This window comes from Brassica napus, chromosome A4 (genome assembly GCF_020379485.1).
Source record: "Brassica napus cultivar Da-Ae chromosome A4, Da-Ae, whole genome shotgun sequence".
In the NCBI taxonomy this organism is placed as follows: Eukaryota; Viridiplantae; Streptophyta; class Magnoliopsida; order Brassicales; family Brassicaceae; genus Brassica; species Brassica napus.
The window spans coordinates 12,902,792-12,925,018 of record NC_063437.1 but is presented as its reverse complement, the minus strand read 5'-3'; the positions used below and the strand labels follow the sequence as shown (position 1 = coordinate 12,925,018).

Below are 22,227 nucleotides of genomic sequence, written 5' to 3'. Positions count from 1 at the left end.
CATATTTTTAGAAAAAAATAAAAGCTAATTATGTATTACTGTTATATTAAAACAATAATATCTTGAATTTGAGATACTCATTAAAAAATGCTATTCACTAAGAATGCTTTTCGAAAATTTGAAACACATGTATTATCAATGGAAATTTCAGTCTTTTTGATTGGTAGAAAATATAGCTTATGCTGTATAATCAATTTATTATAAAATATATTTTTGTTCGAAAACCTTTTAAGAGTTAAATGAACGAATTTGCACGGGTAAAAACTTTTGAGATTAGTTGTCAAAAAAAAAAACTTTTGAGATTCGACTAGAACCAGATATTTAGGTAGGCCTGGGCATAAAATCCGGAACCCGAAATCCGAACCGAACCCGAACCGAAAAACCCGATCCGTTATCCGACCCGAAATGTAAAAATACCCGAACGGGTCTTGTAGGGTGGTACAAAAAATATCCGAACCCGAAATGTTATTAACCGAACCCGAACGGATAACCCGAAAAATCCGAAATTAATAGTTAATATAAATATTTTAAAATGTATATAAGTATTTCAATTATTAAATTCAATATTTGTGGTTATATGATATATAATAATAAATATTAAATTTTTAATAAATAATTTAAGTACATAATTAGTTATAAATAAGTATTTTATAATTTGCTAATTGAAATAAAAAGTCTACTCTCTATAAAGAAATACATACTGTTTACAAATAATGTTTGTTTTCATGCTTGATTTAACATTTATTATTATTTTATCAATTTTATGTGTGATATATTAATTTTTATTTAATTTAGATGTTTTTCTTTATGTTTTGCTTTAATTTTTTTGTTTTTTACATCGGTTATATCCGAACCGAACCGATATAACCCGAATCCGTACGATATATGATTACTTTATGGGTTTTAGGACGCAATACAATTTTGAACCGAACCCGAAGTGTTATTATCCGAACCCGACCCGTACTAATAAAATTTTAGTATGGGACCTAGGAGTGTAAACCCGAAAATCCGAAAAACCCGATCCGAATGCCAACGGGTACCCGAACGCCCAGGCCTATATTTAGGAATGAAAGTGATCTTATGAATCCCACAAGTATGACATGTGACTTTCACAATAAATGATAAACACCTTTCATATTAATCAATAATCAGTACTCCATTTACTGTGCTAGAAAAGTCAAAGACAGGTGCGAATGATTGTCAGGAAAACACATGAATTTGTATTGTGGAAAACGGATGAAATTATATTGTGAAGCGGCGAGTGTCACTTTACTTTTTATCAGTTATCTTATCATCAGTTATTACTCTATAAACAAGCGAAATTGTTTAGTCTTTGGCTTTATTAGTTACAACATTTTAAAACCATTAAAAACAATATGTTATTTGATTATATTTTGGTTTAATTTCATAAAATGATATTTCCATTTTTTTTCATTTTAATAACTATATTTTGGTTGTATAAACACTATATATTTAGAAAACGTTTTCTAATATATTTTTATTTTTCATTTCAAACATTTTGATTTTCTTTTAAAAATGTGAAGTAAAGTTTTTTTTTTGAAGAAAATATATACTTTTAAAATGTTTCAAATAATTGCCACAAAAATGGTATTTTTCATTGTTTTCAGTATAAAATCATCCAAACCCCAACAAATTATATTCTACCCCCTCGTTTCAATATAAATGATGCTTTATGTGATCGTTGTTGTTTCATAATATATGATGTTTTCACATATTTAGGTAATTTAACTTTATCAAAAAATGTAAATTTAACTTTATTAAAAATTGTATTTAAACTATTTTTTTATCATTAAATAAATTAATTTAAATGATATTTTCAGTGATTTTATTTAGAAAATGTAAAAAATTTAATATGTGTGTAAATATTCAAAACTTCATCTATTGTAAGAGAGAGAGAGAGATTATATATTTTATTGAAATCCGGATCCGGTCGATGTGTTGATTGTGAATCAATGTGTTTACAGCAAAGGAGTTTTTAACGTGGTTAAGGCTGCTTTGCCCGCCATGCAAGCAACGCAAGGTCGTGGACCTGGTTCCATTGCTCTCGTCTCATCTCAAGCTAGTCACGTTCGTCTCTTGTATTTACTAACTTAGAATCAATGAGTGAGCTTTGTGGAAGTGTAATCATGTGGGTCTTTGATAAATGATGTTCTTTTATGTTCTGGGTGGGTGTCTATGGCTATGCTGCGTATTCTGCGAGCAAGTTTGGGCTTCAAGGATTAGCACAATCACTCCAACAAAAGTTATTGCTTATGACATTCATGTCACTATTGTTTTTCCTTCTGACACTGATACACCTGGTTTGAGAAAGGTAAACACAATACTCAGAAGCTTTTGTGTATATCTTTGTTTAGATTCATTTTGGATGCATAGTACATAACAGCATATGAAAGTAGATGGCATTAGGTATTGCCACTAATGCACTTACTTTTATTGAGTTAAATGCATCAATAAGTTGGAGACAGACTACTTTATAGTTGGGAGATACGAAAACATAAAGGCCTGAGGTCACTGGTATAATAGCTGCGTCTTCTGGTTCAATGAAAACAGAAGTAGTAAAAAAAATCTATGGATGGCATCAAGGCAGGAAAGTTCACTGTCTTATGCAAATTTCGAGGATTTTTACTATCTTTCGCTACAGCCGGCATGTTTCTGTGACAACTCGTCCCATTCACTAGGATCCCAGGCTCACAGCTTTGCAGGGCTGTGAGTCGGATTTCGAGTGAGCGGGATGGGTAGTCACATAAAATTGACTTTTTATATAATAACCCATCCGTTCACAGCCCTGCAAATCAATTGAAAATAAACAATATAAAATAATAAGTATATAAATCTTCAAAATATTTATATTATATAATATTTATATATGTGAAATCGTGTGTAGTAATCAACATTTTAGATAATTATTAAGTAGTCAAATTTTAAGTGGTCATTGTGGAATTAAAGTATTGACTGATTTTATGAAAAGTTAATATGTGTATATAAATCCAATAAATTTTAGTTTGATGAGAGTAAAATTTTACATTGTTTTTTCTTCTGTAAGCAGAGAGAATTATGTTTTTTAAATAATCAAATTACATATATTATTTGATCTTCAATTACCAGAGTACTAAATTTTTACATGGTCTGCTTTGGAACATCTGATCCAAAATTATAGGTATGTATTCTTTTTGAAACACAACTTTCATTAATACTTAAACTTCCGGATTACACTTTGAAGAAGAGACAATCCTAGCACTAGAAGCAAAACAGTAAGACAATACAACATAACTGGTAGATGTAGAGAAACCTCTAGGATAAATCGACAGCGAATTCAGAGAACAACTCGAATGCGTCAAGGTAAATTTCATGGCACAGCCGGAAAGTTGAATTATGAACACTTCTGTATAAATTTAATTAATAAAATATGGTTGTAAGAAAAATTCATATTTCAAAAAATAATATTTTAGTTTAATAGATTTAACTAGATTTTGATCCGTGCAACCGCACGGGTGTTTGTTTTCACTTTTCTATACATAAATTATTGTTTTAGAACATAAGTGGTATATATTTTTAATGTTAATCATATACTTAAATATTTATATAACTATTTCAAATACAATAATTTTATAATTTACATGTTATAATTAATTAATTGTTTAAACCTTATGTATTTGCCACTTCATATTATATATTTATCTTATTGTATTTGCATTTAGTTATTAAGCAAATTAATATATTCATGAGAAAATATATTTAAAAAATATTTTGTATTTAATTTATGCTAAATTCATTTCAAAACTGGATTTCTTTTTACCAATATTTTTATGCTTATTCATTTTAGATAATTTACTATTGTATATATAAAAGTGTAAGATATGTTAATTTTTAGACATGTATTATATAGTTTGTTAATTTTAAGCCGTTCTATCATCATATTATATTTTAAATAAATAGTTTATATTTATGAAAATAAAATTTATAAATTTATCAATTAAATATAATTTTATCATATTTATTTTAGTATAATAATTATATTTTAACATGATCATGACTATAAAAGTAGATAGAATAGGATATAATTTATTTATTTTCATTTCTAAACGATAACATAAAATACATTAAATTATTATTTAAATATTACACAGATTTATTAGAATTTTTAAATATAATATATAAATATATATTATATTTAAAATGAAAATATATTATGATTAAAGTAGTTACAAAGATTTTATATTATTAACTTTAAAGAAATACATGTTAATTTTTATACATGTATTATATAGTTTGATAATGTTAACCCATCTTACCAACATATTAGATTTTATTTTTGAACATAAAAATATTTTATAATTACGAAAATAAAATATATAAATATATAAATTTAAGAGAAAAAGACTAAGATAGCACCAAACCAAGTTTTTGTTCCCAAAGTAGCACTCAAGGCTCAAAGTCACAAAAATAGGTTTCATTAAAGAGGTAAATATACACTTATACCCCTTGGGTTAATTAATCCAAACCTTAGGGTTTAGAGTTAAGGGGTGGGGTTTTGGAATTAGGGTTTAAAATTTTATAAAAAATAAATATTAAAATAAAAAATAAAAATTTTAAAAACAGTTTCAAAAAGTATTTTAAATTATAAAAAGAAAATTTGAAAAAAAAATAAAATTAAATTTCAAAAAAAAATTTCAAAAAAAAAATTATAGAAATTTCGAATCTGAAAACATATAATCTGAAACTATAAAAAATTTTTTTTTTATTTTTTATTTATTTATTTTTATTTTATTTATTTTTGTTTGTTTATTTAATTTTAAACCAAGGGTATTAGGGATATTTTACCCTTTAATGAATGTCATTTTTGTGACTTTCTCCTTCTAGTGCTATTTTTGAGATATAAACTTCAAAAGGTGCTATTATTGACAATTGCCCTAAATTTAATACAATTTTATTATATTTAGCTCAATATAATAATTTTAATTTAATATGATTGATTGTGATTATATAATAACTAAAATATTATAGATTTTTTTATTTTTCATTTTATATAACTGAATATATTAATGTATAATAATATTTAAACTAATTTCAAAATTAGTGAAAATATTTAAATATAATTTCGAAAATGAAGATCTTGTAAAAATCTTTTTAAACAGATTTGTTATAATTTTAAAATAAATATATTTATATTTAAAATAAAAAGATATCAAAAGATACTATGATTAAAATATTTTTAAAATTATATTTATTATTAGTCTGAATTAAAATATAGTATGAATTTCTATGAATAGGTTTATTAGGTCCATTTTTAAAAAAAATTACACATGAATCAAAGTTGTGACTTCTGTTTTAATATATAAGATTATATAGATTAAGAAAATATATACTAGCAAATCAAAGAGAATATATTCTCTTCTTTATTCTTCCACATAATCACATAAGAATCATATATTTTCTTGATTTACGTTGTATTTTATGTACAACTTGATTCTTATAATAACTAATACTAATAACACTATCATTCGTTGTAGTTTTTATTTTTCTTTTTACTTGGTTTAACATTTTTCGTATTCATAGTTATTTCTCTTAATAAATAGTATTTTAAGATAATTATTTTAAAATAATTTCGAAAGCCACTTCTTCCTGAAAAATATCTAATACATGTTTGTTCTAAAGAAACTTCAATTTAATCACTTTAGTTTTATTAAATCATTTATGCAGCTTAGGAAAATATTTACTTTCAAATAAATACATCATAGTAAGTATAATTTCACTTATTTGTAATTTTGTCTTCATATTATTATTATAATTGAGCTTGTGATCAAAAGTATATAGGGGGTTAGTGAGAAGCTGATTCACGCTGATTTCAAAAATCAATAGAATTTTAATTCTGTAAAGATTTTTATTGATTCTAACAATATGTCTTCCCATATTTGTGGAATCCCTATATTCTTTTGGCTTGATTGGTGATGATTTATTGGGATTTATGTTAACTTTTTTCCACTAATATTTATCTATTTTCCATATAATATATGCAAATATGGTATGTTGAATTCTGTATAATGAAAAAGAACGTCTATAATTGTTCTTTGCTTTTTGTCCATCGTAGAGAACTGTCAAGGTAATACAAGTCTCTGGTTCTCCCTTTTTTCTATCTCTCTGATCCATTTCTCTGTTTTTCATATATATAAGTTGTATAAAATGGTTTGATTGTTATTTGTGTTGCTTTCAAGTTACGTTTGGTTTCAGTATTTTATTTGTTGAGACTAGAAGCATAAGATTTGATGTTTACTGTTTGTTAGTGATAAATATTTTATGTGTATGTTTTTACTAATAATGATTAACTCCACATAAGATTGCAATGGGTGATAAAGAAAAAAATCAGTATAGTCCATGGATTCAGAGGAAACCAAGGTTTTGATAGAATTACTTGTGGGGGGGGGGATTCAACATGGATGGTGGGACAGTAACGGTATAATGAACAAAGCAACGGTGGAACATAAAATACTACCAGTCTTGAATGAAAGACTTGGATGCCAAAAAACCCACAAGCATTACCAGAATCAAGTTCTTGAAGGGTCAATATCAATGTTATGTTGATCTTTTAAACAACAGTTCAGGCTTTGGATGGGATCCTATCATGAAAAGATTTGTGGCTTCTAACGAAGTATGGAATGACTATTTAAAGGTATGTCTTCATTTTGCATCATTTTTATTAGATATGTTCCTGAATTGCAAAGTTTTTGTTAGATAAAATTCAGTTTATGAGTTAAAAAATATATGCACATGATATAGTTTACGTGAACAAGGATCACTTACTGCTATAGGTTTACGTAAGTTCTTAGGTTTATGTATTTTTTTAAAATTATTTCTATTGTATTTTAAGTATATTTTTTTTTTGTAGGGGCATCCAAATCACAAGTTCTTACGCTATGACTCTAGTGAACAGTTTGATGATTTGAAAATCATATTTGATTGTTATTCAATAGAAAAAACAAAACGTGGTGGTGCCTCACATATAAACAATCACGTATGATAAAAGAGATATTGATTTTGTCATCTCAACTTTAAGAATACATGAGTTAACTATAGTATTTTGAAAGTTATGAGTAATGAGTTAAAATGTAATGAATCATTGTTCCAATAACACCATAATTTAATAGAATTACAAAATCAGAAAATACTCAACTTTTTTAATAACAAAAGATTTATATGGAATTTTAAAATCACCAAAGCAATAACACAAGACTTTTTAGGAATCTAAGAATCATGTTACCAATAACAATGGAATCTTTAAATTCTTCAACTCCTTAAAATTTGTATAAATAAATTCAAACTATTATGATATATACTCTAAAAAGTTATTAGTTCCAAAAAATATTCATTAAAATTATATTTTCTAATTTAATACCTTTCTAATTAGAAAATAAAGCTGATTATCCTCCAAAACCACCACTGTATTCCAATGTTGTCACATTCTTTCATTACTTGTTTCATGTTGTTAATATAAACATCTTTTTAAAATAATATATATGTTAAATTTTGAAATTATAAGAACTTGAATGCATTTTAAGGACTCGCACATTTCTAGGAGATATATTTGTAATGATCTAATTATGAAGACTTGGAACTGCAAGGTTCACTTGGGAAGGTAGGGGAGATGTTAATAAGCAGGTCCTTAGTGAAGCAAGGTAATGGTGTCCGAGTCATCTCACATTCTTGGACCACCAAGAAATCGTAAGTGGTCACAAGATGGTGAAGGAAAACTGTCATTTGAAGCCTCGCAAAATCTGCTCCAACACACTGTCTTGTTCCACCTCCAAACACCATCAAAGTTTTAGTCACTGACCGCAAATCTTTCCCCTGCCAGACAAATCTCTACTGTGTGATTCTTCTTTGCTAATGGCGTGTATTGAAAATGTTACATTAAGTAAAATACCTCCCATCTCCATGGATTGAACTCCAACGGATTCTCATATATTTCAGAGTTATAGTGAACCACAGATGGTGCAACGGCCACGATCCATCCCGCGGGAATTGTATATCCTGTTGGCAAGAATATTTTCCCCATATAACTTCCAATCAATAATATAGGAGATTGGAGACTTTATATGTTGTTATGAGTACGACTAACTCGCCTTTGATTTCGACATCTTTCAGGGCCTTTCTAAATAATATGGAACCCAAGTTTGACAATCGAAGCGACTCATTGATAACCTACACACACATAACGTATATAGATTGTGAGGCATCATGCGTATATATCCCAAATTTTCAAGGTAGCTATACGGAGTGTTTTACCATGTTGGTGAAAGTCATGTTGTATTTATATTCTTCCCAGCTAAGTTCAGCTTCCTTATCTTTTCTCTTTTGTAAGATCGCACCATGCTCTCTCTGACATTACATGGATGAGCGTATCAATTCAAGCAGATTACGCTTTGAATATTTTTAGTTTTCAATTTTTATACGCATTCAAGAATTTGAAAAAAAAAAGTTTTACTTAGTGAATTGTAAATATCGTCCTTTTCAATACTTTTTTTCATTTTAAAGATTTTAAGAATTTACCCAAAATTAATCCAAGAAGCAAAAAGTTAAAATAAATAAATCTAAAAGCCAAAAACCATCCCTAGCACTACAAACATCCATGCATGGCCTTATCTTTTTTTTTTTTTTAAATAAAGGAATAATGAAAAGGTTAAATTGATGCTTAAAGTAACCATGCATGGCCTTATCTTATTACCTTCAACTCTGCAAGCACTTCTGGATTTTTAGATAGCAAGTTCACCATCAAGGCAGTAGCGACAGAAGTAGTATCTTTAGAGACGACTCCAATAACTAATAGAAGGTTTATAACAGACGCCTCGTCATAAATGCTGTCTTCTTTCTCCATGTCCTCTAGTAACGTGTCTAGGAAGTCTCCGTGTTTTTCTCTTGACTCTTTCCTCTTCTTAAGAGCTTCCTTTATCAACTGCATTGCTTCTCTGCGTGCCTAGGCAAAACAATAAGTGGGTGAGTTAACTTAGTAGTTACTATCATAGAATTTCAGAGAAATGGTGTCACCTTAAGGACTTTGTAGATAATCTTCCAGGTGGAGGGAGCAAAGGGTGACCTAAACCAATCAATATTAAAGGCCTTGAAATGGTCTATAAGTTCTGCTTGAGTCTCTGGTTTTAGGTTACTTATCAGCTTCGGTGTCAGGTAGGATGCTATCAACTACAAAAGGGAAGAGTTTAATTTGTTTAAAAACTGAATATTGGTTAAAACAAAAAAAAAACATGTAAGTTGTATATTAACTTACACTTGAAACTGCATTCCGAAGGTCGAAGGTGCCTTCGTTAGCCTTCCATTTAAGTTGCTCGCGGGTCGCCTGGTTCATGCTTTGTATCATCTTTCTCTTTAAACCTTCAGATCCAATAAGCTGCATAGTGGACTTTTTAATATGCTTGTGGATGTTTCCGGTCTGGAAAAACAAGTTATCTTTTCCAAAAACTCTGACAAAAACATCCGGATAGCTAAGTTCAAAAGACTGGTTCTCTTGCCGGAATATCTCGAAGATAACATCTGAGTCCGTAGAAATCACAGTTTTTGAACCCATAATATTGGACCGAAACAACGACCCGTACCTATAAAATTCATGCAAACACAATAAACGTAGATATAAACAACATTTCCTTTCGGCTAAAAAAGAATATACATATATATATATGTGTGTGTGTTTAAAGAGGGACTAGAATCTGACCTTTGCATCCTATTCTGAAAAAAGGATGGGATCTCGAGCAATTCACAAGGCTTAAAGAATTCTATTGTCTCTCCGATGATAGGAAAACCCATTGAACCTGGTGGTAACTTGCCATTGCACCTGACGTTTGGGTTCGACCATCGGTACAACCACTGGCTGATCCTCACAACCACTAAAGCTATGATTAATATCTCAACGTTCCACAAGAAACTCATCGTGCGCTGCCTCTCAAGTCTCAATGATTGCCTCACAACAACAACCTTCACTTTGATTAAATAAATAAAATTTCTTAGATGTTGTTAGATGTTGTGATTAAAATAAGAGTAAAAAGAGTTTCTTCTAGGCTAAATCTTTAAATAACATTTAGAGTATCTCCAATGCTAAAGTTTTTTTTTCTTCTTTCGTTTATACAATGCTAAAGTTTTTAGGAAGATATCTCTAAAAAATATTAAAAACTACAAAAGGTAGATTTTTTGTAAGTATATTAAATGAGAATTCATGGGATACTCTGCAAAGATTTTTTTTTGAGCCATTTATTAATATTAATTTTATCTTTGTAAAAGTGGAAATTAATTATATATTACAAATATGTAAAATAATGATATTTTGTATTTGAGATACTTAATTGAAGATACTATTCACTGAAAAGGTTTTTAGAAAACACATGTCTATCAATGGAAGATTCAATCTTTTATGTCTGATTAAAATTTAATTACATGATCAGTTTATGATAAAAAAATATAATATTCGAGAATTCTTGTAACAAAAATTAAAAGTGCTTTTAGGAATCCCACAAATATGACATGTGACAATGATAAACACACCTTTAACAATAACAAATATTTACGTCGTCAAAAACAAACAAACAAATATTTACTTTGTGTTACAAAAGGATCAAAGACATTGTGCAAATGAATGTCGACAACACATGAATTTCTTTTCAAAAAAAAACACACATAAATTTGTATAGTGTCACTTTACTTGTTATCATCACTACACAAATAATTGGTTTTAGATGTTTTATTAATTTTGACTTGGTTTTATTTTCCTTTTTCATTAATGTGTTTATAAGAATCTAGTTAAAGATGTTTTATTAACTTTGACTTTGTTTTATTTTTGTTAAGATAAATTTGCAATTACATTTATTTATTTATATATATATGTATAGGAGTATTTGTTGCCTTTTCCTTTTGTAACAAGTTAGTATGTACCAAATCATCATGCATTAATTAACTTGTCCTTTTGTAACAAGTTAGTATGTACCAAATTAATCATCATGCATTAATGTGATGGTTTTATTTTTGTTAAGATAGATTTGAAATTACATTTTACATATATATATGTATAGGAGTATTTATTGCCTTTTTCTTTTGTAACAAGTTAGTATGTACCAAATCATCATGCGTTAATCATAATGCATTAATTAACTTGTCCTTTTGTAACAAGTTAGTATGTACCAAATCATCATGCATTAAACACATTAATGCATGATGATTTGGTACATACTAACTTGTTCTTTGTATACTAAGTTAATATAGTAATACCTTAGTGCATGATGATTTAAAGTTAATATAGTAAGCTTTAACATTTTACATATATATATATATATATATATAGGAGTATTTGTCACCTCGGCAAGATATTTGGTACATACTAACTTTTTCTTTGTAGGTACAAGGATTGATACAAAATGTGGAAGCTGAGGATAGGAGCTGAGGCGGGACAAGACCCTTACTTGTTCAGCACCAACAATTATCTCGGGAGGCAAATTTGGGAGTTCGATGCTGACGCAGGCTCTGCAGAGGAATTAGCCGAGGTCGAGGAGGCTCGGAGGAATTTCGCAGCCAATAGGTCACACTACAAGGCCAGTGCAGATCTCCTTTGGCGTATGCAGGTAAAACCCTTCACATTAACATCAATTTCTGTAACGTTGTAGAGCATAATATTATTTTTGTATTTTTATTTATTGAAAAGTTTCTAAGAGAGAAGAAATTCGAGCAAAATATTCCGCGAGTGGTAATAGATGATGCAGAGAAAATAGCGTACGAAGACGCAGAGAAAGCACTAAGAAGAGGGATACTCTATATGGCTGCGTTGCAGGCTGATGATGGACATTGGCCTGCTGAAAACTCTGGTTGCATGTTCTTTATCGCCCCCTTTGTGAGCAATATTTTACTACTTTCACAACTAAATCATAATTAAAAGTCTGTGTGTGAATAAAAACAAATCAATAATTCAAAATATATCAGGTCATATGCTTGTATATCACTGGCCATCTGGATAAAATCTTCTCTCAAGAACATCGGAAAGAGATGTTACGTTACATGTACAACCATCAGGTCCTTGAGTAATAATATAGTTATTTTATAATATAGCTTATCTGTCTTTCAAAATAATCGATAATCTAACGAGGACATAAGATCATCACCGGTGAGAATATGAGAATATCTCATAGGATTCTTTCGGTAATAAAGCATAGACAATTTCTCGTGAGATAGACTATGTCATAAGTGTTAATTAGAGATTCAATTTACACATAAAAAACATAACCATATAATCAAAGTATTAATTTTATTTTTGAAAAACTGAAGTTGTTTCTTCCAACTGTGGATGCCCTAAATAACCATGCATGGTCCCGTTTTAAAACTAATATATATGTATATTATTTATATTGATTTTAGTCAAACAATCGAAAAGAGATGTTACGTTACATCTATAACCATCAGATATTTGATTAATGACATAGGTTGTGTGTTCATATAGCTGTCTTCCAGAATAAACGATCAGGACGTAAATAACATCTATAGAACCGTGCATGCGTCCTGTTAACAAAAACTGTATATGTAATTTTTTTGGTTATTGGTGAATCACTAATCGATATTTAAATGATTGAAATTTCTTATCAAAGACATCACACTGTTTGTGCTTATATTAAAAGGTAAACAATCTAAGAAAAAAAAGAGTGAAACATGAGAAAGTTTCAGAGAAGAGAGAGAAGAGTATTTATTAGTTAATGTTTGGGATTATTTTGAAGTTATATAAAAATGGGTATTGTCTCATATTATGCACCATTTTAGTAAATATTCGCTACGTGACGTCAATAGTATTTCATTCTTTTTTTTTTTTTGACTGAGTAGTATTTCATTCTTCTTATCTAGAACGAGGATGGTGGCTGGGGAATACACGTAGAAAGCCACAGTTTTATGTTCAGCACGGTCCTTAATTATATTTGCCTAAGAATATTTGGGGAAGAAGCAGATCATGACGGTATAAATAGTGCTTGTGCAATGGCTCGTAAATGGATCCTCGACCATGGTGGTGCTACCTATACGCCACTGCTCGGAAAAGCTTGGCTTTCGGTATTTACGACTCTCTATCTCTGGGGTTATATATTTTCAAAGTCGCTCATTATTAATTTGTTAATATTAATTGCTACTTATAAGTGCTAACAATTAGGTTCTTGGAGTGTATGATTGGTCTGGCTGCAAACCCATCCCGCCTGAGTTCTGGCTCCTTCCGTATTATTCTCCTATTAATGGAGGTTTGAATTTGACTCCGTTAATATATGATGGCATTGACAGATTACCATTGAATTAGTAATAAAAAATGTATACAATTTCAGTTTTACTGCGTAGCTGTTTAGAATGTATTCATATATAAAATAATCATGCGTGCAGGCACTGTATGGATTTATTTGCGGGACGTTTTCATGGGTTTATCATACTTGTATGGTAAAAAGTTCGTAGCCACACCTACACCACTCATTCTACAGGTCCGTGAAGAGATTTATGATCAGCCTTACAAAGAGATTTGTTGGAGCCAAGCTCGCAATCTATGCGCAAAGGTAACTTGAACCATAAGTACATGTTGTGATAAAGTAAAATGCATCTTCCGATGTCAGATATATATATGAAAGTGTGATTATGATATACAGGAAGATCTTTACTTTCCACAGTCATTTGCACAAGACTGGTTTTGGAACATTGTTCATATGTTTTCGGAGAATATCTTCAACCTTTGGCCTTTCAACAAGCTCATAAGGCATAAAGCTCTCCAAAAAACGATGGAAATCATTCACTACCATGACGAAGCCACCCAATACATAACCGGTGGAGCTATCCCAAAGGTAAACATTTTTGAATAATGTTATAATTTTCTTTTATGTGTAACAAGTTGTAAATGTTCCTTTTTTGATATATCTAGCCATTTCACATGCTTGCCTGTTGGGTTGAAGACCCAAAGAGTGATTATTTTAAGAAACATCTCGCTAGAGTCCCAGGCTTCTTATGGATTGGCGAGGATGGCCTGAAAATCCAGGTAATTAGTTAACTCATACTCCTATATTTTAAATCAAAATCAAGACGACTCTCCACACTATTAATATTTTTCTTTTAGTTTTTTTTTTTGCTAAATATATTTTTCTTTTAGTTAATACTACATTATACTTGTGTAGACTTTTGGTAGCCAAATATGGGATACAGCCTTCTTGCTACAAATGATGTTAGCTGCTGATGTTAATGATGAGATTAGGTCAACGCTTATAAAGGGATACTCCTACTTGAGGAAATCTCAGATTACAGAGAACCCTTCTGGTGACTTTATCAAAATGTTTCGAGATATATCAAAAGGAGGTTGGAGTTTTTCAGACAAAGATCAAGGGTGGCCTGTTAGTGATTGTATTTCTGAGAGTTTAAAGGTGTGTGTTTTATCTCTTTTGGATTCCTTCTTTACCTAATTAACAAAATTTGTGTTGTCAATAAACTCTTGATATACAAATTTTGTTTCTATTTTCTAATGGAATTTTGATTCAAAACTAATTGATAATGATGAGTAGATTTTTCAAAACATTCTATATAATATCTTTTGGTCCCATCCTACTTATATGAGGTTTTAACATGATTATTGACAAATCATATATGCGGCTAGTGTTGCCTGATCTTTGAAAGCATGCCGTCTGAGTTTATTGGCGAGAAAATGGATGTGGAGAGGCTTTATGATGCCATCAATATACTTCTCTATTTGCAGGTAGCTATTTTATTTTTCTGATTAAGGGTACTTTTTTGAGTTTTTGATTAAGTTCTAACAAAGAGTTTAATTTTTTTATTAAGAAATCAATAGTTAGCTATACTATGTGTTATACTAACAATTAATGCAAGAAAAATCTATGATAAAGAAATCATTAGTATTAAATTTTAATTAAGGTTTCATTCGATTTCTCTTAAACAAAATGTTAAGAGTTTGTTAGTAACGATTTGATTGCGTAAAATACAAACAGGGCAATAACGGAGGTATAGCAATATGGGAGCCAGCGCCTGGAAAAACCTGGCTAGAGGTACCATTTATTTATTTTAATTGCTCTGATTTAATATATGTTTCAATTTTTATTTTTGTGATAAAAATGAAAAGAGGCTAATGGGCATAATGTAACGATGCCGAAAACTAAAATGCAGTGGCTTAATCCTGTGGAATTTGTTGAGGAGTCGACCGTCGAACATGAGTATGCAATCTTCTTGACTTCCTACTTGTTTCTATTTTTATTAGTTAATAAATCTTGTGTTTTTAAAACTAATTTAAATTATGGTACACAACGTTTTTAAGGTCTCTAGAATGCACGGGGTCGGCCATAGTGGCATTATTGCAATTTATGAAACAGTTTCCCGACCATAGAAGGGAAGAAATCGAAGGGTTTGTAACAAAAGGAGTGAAATATATAGAGGACTTGCAAATGCCTAATGGTTCATGGTATGGAAACTGGGGTGTATGCTTCATTTATGGGACCTTCTTTGCGGTCCGAGGTTTGGTGGCTGCAGGCAAGACTTACCATAATTGTGAGACGATCCGTAGAGCGGTTCGGTTTCTTATCGAGACACAGAACATTGAAGGTGGCTGGGGAGAGAGTTATCTCTCTTGTCCCAGAAAGAAATATACTCCCTTGGATGGAAATAAGACCAATGTGGTGAATACAGGACAAGCAATGATGGCTCTAATTATGGGTGGTCAAATGGAGAGAGACCCTTTGCCTGTTCACCGTGCTGCCAAAGTGTTGATTAATTCACAGTTGGATAATGGTGATTTCCCACAACAGGTAAATGGTCTTCCCATATGTAGGTTCTTGTTATCTTGAATATAGTGTATTCACCAACAAAGAGGCCTAGTGGGTAAAACTTTTTAATTATCTACTAAAAATTTAAGGTGTATTGGTTCAATTCCATTGGGAAAAAACTATATTTCAAAAAAATAAAAATTTAAAATAGTTTGAATTTTGTCTTATAGAAAACGCGGGTACTCAGGTCCCAGAATATTTAGACAATATAAAAACAGGGTATTTTCGGATTTACCATGATGTTGACTTCTGAACCTAAAACCGTTATTAAGATTTAAAAGCAGGCTATTCTATCTCCAGACTACAGAATTGTTTTTGGCTATATTTGATATTTGCTTAAATATTTTATAGGAAATGAGGGGAGCATACAAGATGAATTTGCTGTTGCATTACCCAACTTACAGAAACATGTTTACTCTTTGGGCACTCACATACTACACAAAAGCTCTTCGGAGGACTTGATCAATTTGATCAGCTTACCAGCACCATTATGTTACTACTGCTTATCACTAAATCTCTTTGATTTATTTTTGTATTGAAAATTAGACTTGAAAAGGCTTCATGTTTGGGTTGTCTTCATAACTATGCTTAACAATTAAGTTTCATAGTTTACAAAAAAAAAACAATTAAGTTTCATTATTTAATCCACAAATCTAAATCCTCCTCTATAAATATTGAATCATATACCTATACAATTATACAATTCAATCAAACACATATACGACAGATCGACTATTTTAGGAGACTTTGATCTTGCTTAACTAAGGGGGGAACAATAATATTCTATATTCCAAACTAATTAAAATCTAATTATCTTACATTATGATGTGAAAACAAAACGTGCATGGCATCTCTAACAATCAATTAGAAATTTTTGGGACTCCATGTTTGGGTTGTGTTCACACTATGTAAAACAATTAAGTTTCATTATATAATCTGGCAATCTAAAATCTCCCTCTATACATGTATACAATAATACACATAGTTTACATCTGTTGGATACACTAGTCAAAAACATCAATCGAATTCTGGAAAATGAGTAAACTGGCAAAATTTTATTAACCCACAATGAATGCCTTCTTGCAACAATGGAGCTACTAGTCTAAACTAAAATGATGATACTCGCGGCTATAGTTGGAGCTACCAAAATCTGCATCAAATAAGAGATGCATTGTAGATTGTTGCTTCATACATAAAGAAATCGTTACTAAAAGAAAAACGTCAAGAAAACAAAAACTGAGACTAAGAATCTCTAACTACGCAACAACAAAATGTTCATTTACTACCAACAGTTACATATTTTCATCTACCCCAAACCCAAAGTGTTAATCCAATAGAAAGTCAAGAACCCACTAGGAGATAAATAAGCCAATAGAAACCAAAATATTGCTACCATCAAGTTCATATTATCTAATAGTCATCAAAATAGTGCTTACTGATTGTAACGTCCCTCTCATCTCACTTAGCACCGGCCGGTGTTCTTGAAATAGCTGTGATTTGGCTTATTAATTTTTTTGTAACTGATATGAGGTGGCTTATTGATTGAAACAAAACACCTCTTCGGTTTCTCTTTATTTGACTGCCTTCTGCAACTGAAAGCTGCACATAAAAAACAAAAAAAATTGAGTTCATCGTTGAACTTGAAGTCAACTTGATTCACTTTGTCCACAACGGTCATCAAAATTTGACAAGCTACTGTTAATAGGCTGGGCCGTTTACTGATGGATTAGTCGCAGATATGTACCATACAACTGAAAGTGCATATGTAATCTTGACTTAATGGACAATTTATTGATGATTGAATTAGTTATATATATATATATATATCTATACATCTAATCTATTAAAAGGGAAGTATAAAATTAGATTACCCCTTAGTTTTCCACAATATTTACACTACCTTGCCATTGACATATTAAATGAAGCTATATTTATGGATACTTTATTTTTACGGAGTAATTATATGTTAACAAAAATAAATTCTTGCTTTAAAGTCCACGTCTCCACTGTTTACTTATTTATTTTTTTATGTTAAAATATATATTTATGTCATTTACAAAGCAAACAAACTCTAACTATCAAACTGGATACATTATTATTTATTTTTAACCATTTAAATAGATTGCTAAATCACCCTACCCAAACAAAATAAATTACATGAACCAAAACCAAAGCACAACCTATTATAACATAACCTTATCGAAATATTCATTTGTCCCACTTTTAAAAACATTGAAATATTCATTTCACCCACAAAGAGCATAGTACCATCGACTACAAAATTAATTTCTAACACAGATAAACCCAAATTAATAAGACCAAAATTTTTAACATAATTAAATTGAGACCCACATTAAATTTAAAATAGGAAAAATCTCAAATACTTAAGAACATAACTTAAAAAAATATATGTGAATAAAACATTCTTTTTAAAACCTAACTTTTAATAATGGAACATATGTCTCTCTGATACTTTTATAAAATAGGAAATTGTAGTTTAGATTTATATTATAGATACTTTTTTAAAAAAAAATTAAAAAATATTCTAATCAATACTATTAAAAGGGAAGGAGTCTTAAAAAATCTACTTATAAAAGTTGTTTGGACCTTTTCATTAGACTTAATTTTTATTGGTCTTACCTTATATATTTGTAACAATATATTAGTCAATACCATATATTTAACCGATTTTTATTCCTTCCCCTAACAATATGCGTGATATTATCAATTAATATTATTAGTTTGTTACCAAAATTTGAGGAAATCAAGTTATGGAAACTTTCCTAAAACGTTAGAGTCAAAAAGAATCGAATTATGGAAATCAAATTTATATCGTCAGTTTGTTGCACCCTTTTGTGCATTCCTATCTATGCAGCATGTCCATATGTACTATTTTATTGATTATTGTTTATACTTCTTGATTAAAGTGAACTGCATATTTTATTTAGTGCTATATATATATATATAATCTTTTTCATGATGAGAAAAGATGGACGTCTAATAATACAATCATCCATCAACTAAAAACATGGTTCAAAATCATATTTTAAATTTTATTATTATTATTACTTTTTGTTTTATATAAAACACTTCTTCTATAAATTAACTTTATGCTCAGGATCTACAATATTTATATATATTTTATAATTAAACATATTGTACTATCTCATTTTACATTATATAGTTTCAAATATTTATAAACTCAAATTTAATAAAAAATAGTTTGGCAAATCATATGTTAAAACAAAGTTATATACATATATATATATATTACGTCAACTTTATTTTTATAAAAATTATTATAATAAAAATAATTATTAAGAAAGTTTAAAAACTATTGAAAACATACAAATATGTTCTATTGAATTAGCTAAAAAAATATACTAAGTAAATCTTAATCCATATCAATTTAACAAATATAACTCTTATAAAATAAAAAAAATATAGTGAGAGAGTAGGTCTGGGTATTAAGATATTCTGGTCAAGTGCTTTTTATCTCGGTTCTTTGGGCCCTAAACATTTAGACCCAATAAATATTTGAAATTTTGTAATTAGGGTTTAGGTTGGTTCCATGTCTAGGTCGGTTCGGAATAATAATTCAAATACAATTAACATACATGTAATATTTGGGTACGTGTAAGGTTTAGGTTGGTTCAGATATTAAGATATGAAAAGATTAGAAATACCCGAAAACCTTAAAATAATCTGAAACTTGAAAAATAACCAAAAACTCAACAAATACTCAAAATATATTCAGATACTCGAAAAAGATCTGAAATGCTTTCCGAAATATAACTCGAAAAATCAAAAATACCAAAAAATTAAAATTTCAAATTTTGAAATTTTTACATGAAATCTGAAAGTATAACTGAAAACTTAACTAAAAAAAAAAAGAATATCTGTAATATCCAAAACATATCCAAAATACTCAAATATACCTAATATACACAAAACATTTTATGTATGTTGGGTATCCGACCAGGTTTAGGTAGGATCCACCGGGTTTAGGTAGGATCGTCCAAACTAAGATATGCTGATCTAAAAAATACCCAATATGTACATTTCTCTGGACTTGGACACTATCGTTGTTTTTTAAGATTCGAGTAAATGTCTAGGTTTAAGAAAGAGAATTATATAAAAATGTACATAAAAATCTCAAATAAACTAATTCATAAATTATATAATTTTAAACAAATTTTTTCTTCAATATTATACAATTTTGTTACATAATAATGTACAACAACCGCAAAATACTAAGTCATGTCAAATTTTGTCTATAACTAAAAAAACGCGTTTCGAGTATAATCCAAAAAACTCCGCGCTTTTGAAGCGCGGGTCAAAATCTAGTATTTATTATATTTACTAGCATGTTTTCTGAATATTGATATACTCTATGAGCTGGGTTTTAAGTCTCACCTGGTTCAGTTTTTAAAAAATATTATTTTATCATTCAATCAACTTTTGTTTATTAAACATGTGGACCAATAAAAATTTATACAAATATTCATTATTTAATTTTTACAATATTTTTTGTATAAATTTTAATTTAAAATGTCAACAGTCTTAAAATAATTTACATTTTTATATTAGAATTAACCTTATATTAAAATATAATTTATATTATTGAGACTAAGATTTATCACTATTTTTGAAAATACTATTTTAAATTGAAGACTTAACAGATATATAAAATTAAATGTAAACTAATATTTCCTACAAAATATAAAAAATCAAAAGTATAAATATGAATATATGATAAATGGGTAACTACTACATTATACATTTTATAATCTACAGATTATTTACAATTCTATCCGGCAAAATTAGGGGTGGGCAAAAAACCCAAACCGAACCGAACCGAACCAAACCAACCGAAGTTAAACCGACCCAAACCAAACCGTCCTCTTTACATAACCCAATTGGTTCATGTTTTACTCAACCCGAATGGTTTGGTTTGGTTTGGGTTTAAACCGAACCAAACCGAACCAAACCGATTATCCAATATATTTTTATTTATAAATATATATATATATATATATATATATATATTAACATATTGTAAATTTTAGTTTTTCATTTTTTCTTAACTTCCATATATTTTTTAAAAATTCTAAATATGATTTAAATAAAACTATTTTATATATTTATCTCTAATCCTAATACCTAAAGAATAGATTGTATTGATTTTTCTTCTTTCTCTTTATAGTTAAATTGGGTTTTTGATTTTTGTTCGGCTTTATAATTTAGTGAAGATCTGTTTTCAGTTGGACCATATTTGGTATTTAGTTTTTGGATACATTGTTTTTGACTTTAGTAATGGATTTTTTAGCTAACAAAGTTTATATTCCCTCTTTATCTTTTATAAGTTGATGATTTTTTAGTAAAACTGATGCCATCATATTTTATAACCAACCCAAACTACACCGAACCAAACTACACCATAATAAAGCAAACCGAACTAAATCAAAACCAAACCGAATTTAATATAAACCAAACCGAACTAAACCGAACCAAACTAAACCCAAACCGAACCCAAACCAAAGTTACTATGGTTTTAATTGGGTTTAGTTTTACAAAACCCAAATTACCCAAACCAAACCGAACCCAAACCGAACCCGAAACTAAACCGATATGCCCACCCCTAGGCAAAATATATACAAATTGAAACATAAAGTTGTGGCAAAATAGAATGAAACACTAGCTTTACTCCCACATTTATTAACATTATTATACATAAGTCGCATACTTTCAAAATTATCAAATAAATTAAATTAACCAAACCTTTTATGGCAAATAAATCTTAGATCCAGCCCTAAGTTTCTATTAAGCATTTTTAACACAAATTTTATTACGAACTATTATTGTGTTATTATATGTTTACTAGTCAAGTTTTTAGAACTTCTTTTTTTGTCCTTTCACCATAAGCTAATCCGATGATTTATTTAACGGAGTGCCAGTAGGTATGGACATGGATAGAATATCTAGAGTTTGGAAGTATTCGTGATTTGATCGGTTTCGCCGAGATTATCAACTTTCTGATATGATCCGATTCGATTTATAACCATTTGATATGATCCGATTCGATTTAACCATTCAGATATTCAATGTCCAGATATATGGAAATTTACATGTTTTTAACATGATATTTTCATTCAATCTATTCAAATAAATAAAATGTTAAAAACTAAAAAAAAATCCAAAACTAGTATGAAATAATAATATTTTATATGTATATAAAAAAATAATCCAAAACTAATATGAAATAATAATATTTTATATGTATATATATGCATATAATGAATCGGATCTGATATCCATTCTTAAAATTATTAATATTTGTTATTTAATTCATTTTAACGGGTATTATATTATTTTATTTGCTTTA

The 22,227-nt window shown here is 29.1% G+C and overlaps 2 protein-coding genes across 2 annotated transcripts; one reads left to right on the top strand and one right to left on the bottom strand.

Annotated features, from left to right (window-relative positions):
• Positions 1–7,316: 7,316 nt before the first annotated feature.
• Positions 7,317–10,903, bottom strand: LOC106449814 (cytochrome P450 708A2-like). The gene is made up of 8 exons (XM_013891508.3): positions 9,740–10,903; positions 9,299–9,623; positions 9,061–9,213; positions 8,741–8,989; positions 8,302–8,394; positions 8,139–8,217; positions 7,940–8,046; positions 7,317–7,863 (listed from the first exon to the last, which is right to left on the bottom strand). The coding sequence occupies exons 1-8, from the start codon at positions 9,952–9,954 to the stop codon at positions 7,615–7,617; spliced, it is 1,470 nt and encodes a 489-aa protein (XP_013746962.2). The 5' UTR covers positions 9,955–10,903; the 3' UTR covers positions 7,317–7,614.
• Positions 10,904–11,348: 445 nt separating this feature from the next.
• LOC106448501 (tirucalladienol synthase-like) lies at positions 11,349–17,103 on the top strand. The gene is made up of 14 exons (XM_048777654.1): positions 11,349–11,633; positions 11,714–11,899; positions 11,989–12,078; positions 12,898–13,098; positions 13,196–13,280; positions 13,417–13,583; positions 13,674–13,865; positions 13,943–14,056; positions 14,193–14,435; positions 14,666–14,764; positions 15,015–15,071; positions 15,190–15,236; positions 15,338–15,824; positions 16,194–17,103. Exons 1-14 carry the CDS (start codon positions 11,430–11,432, stop codon positions 16,302–16,304), a joined length of 2,283 nt encoding a protein of 760 aa, XP_048633611.1. The 5' UTR covers positions 11,349–11,429; the 3' UTR covers positions 16,305–17,103.
• The last annotated feature ends 5,124 nt before the right edge of the window (positions 17,104–22,227 follow it).

Coding starts and splice junctions, on each gene's coding strand:
- LOC106449814 (XM_013891508.3), bottom strand. CDS start 9,954: ATGAGTTTCTTGTGGAACGTTGAGATATTAATCATAGCTTTAGTGGTT. Junction 9,624..9,739: donor TTTCAGAATAGGATGCAAAG/GTCAGATTCTAG, acceptor TGAATTTTATAG/GTACGGGTCGTTGTTTCGGT. Junction 8,218..8,301: donor ACATGACTTTCACCAACATG/GTAAAACACTCC, acceptor ATGTGTGTGTAG/GTTATCAATGAGTCGCTTCG.
- LOC106448501 (XM_048777654.1), top strand. CDS start 11,430: ATGTGGAAGCTGAGGATAGGAGCTGAGGCGGGACAAGACCCTTACTTG. Junction 13,866..13,942: donor CCGGTGGAGCTATCCCAAAG/GTAAACATTTTT, acceptor TGATATATCTAG/CCATTTCACATGCTTGCCTG. Junction 14,765..15,014: donor ATATACTTCTCTATTTGCAG/GTAGCTATTTTA, acceptor AAATACAAACAG/GGCAATAACGGAGGTATAGC.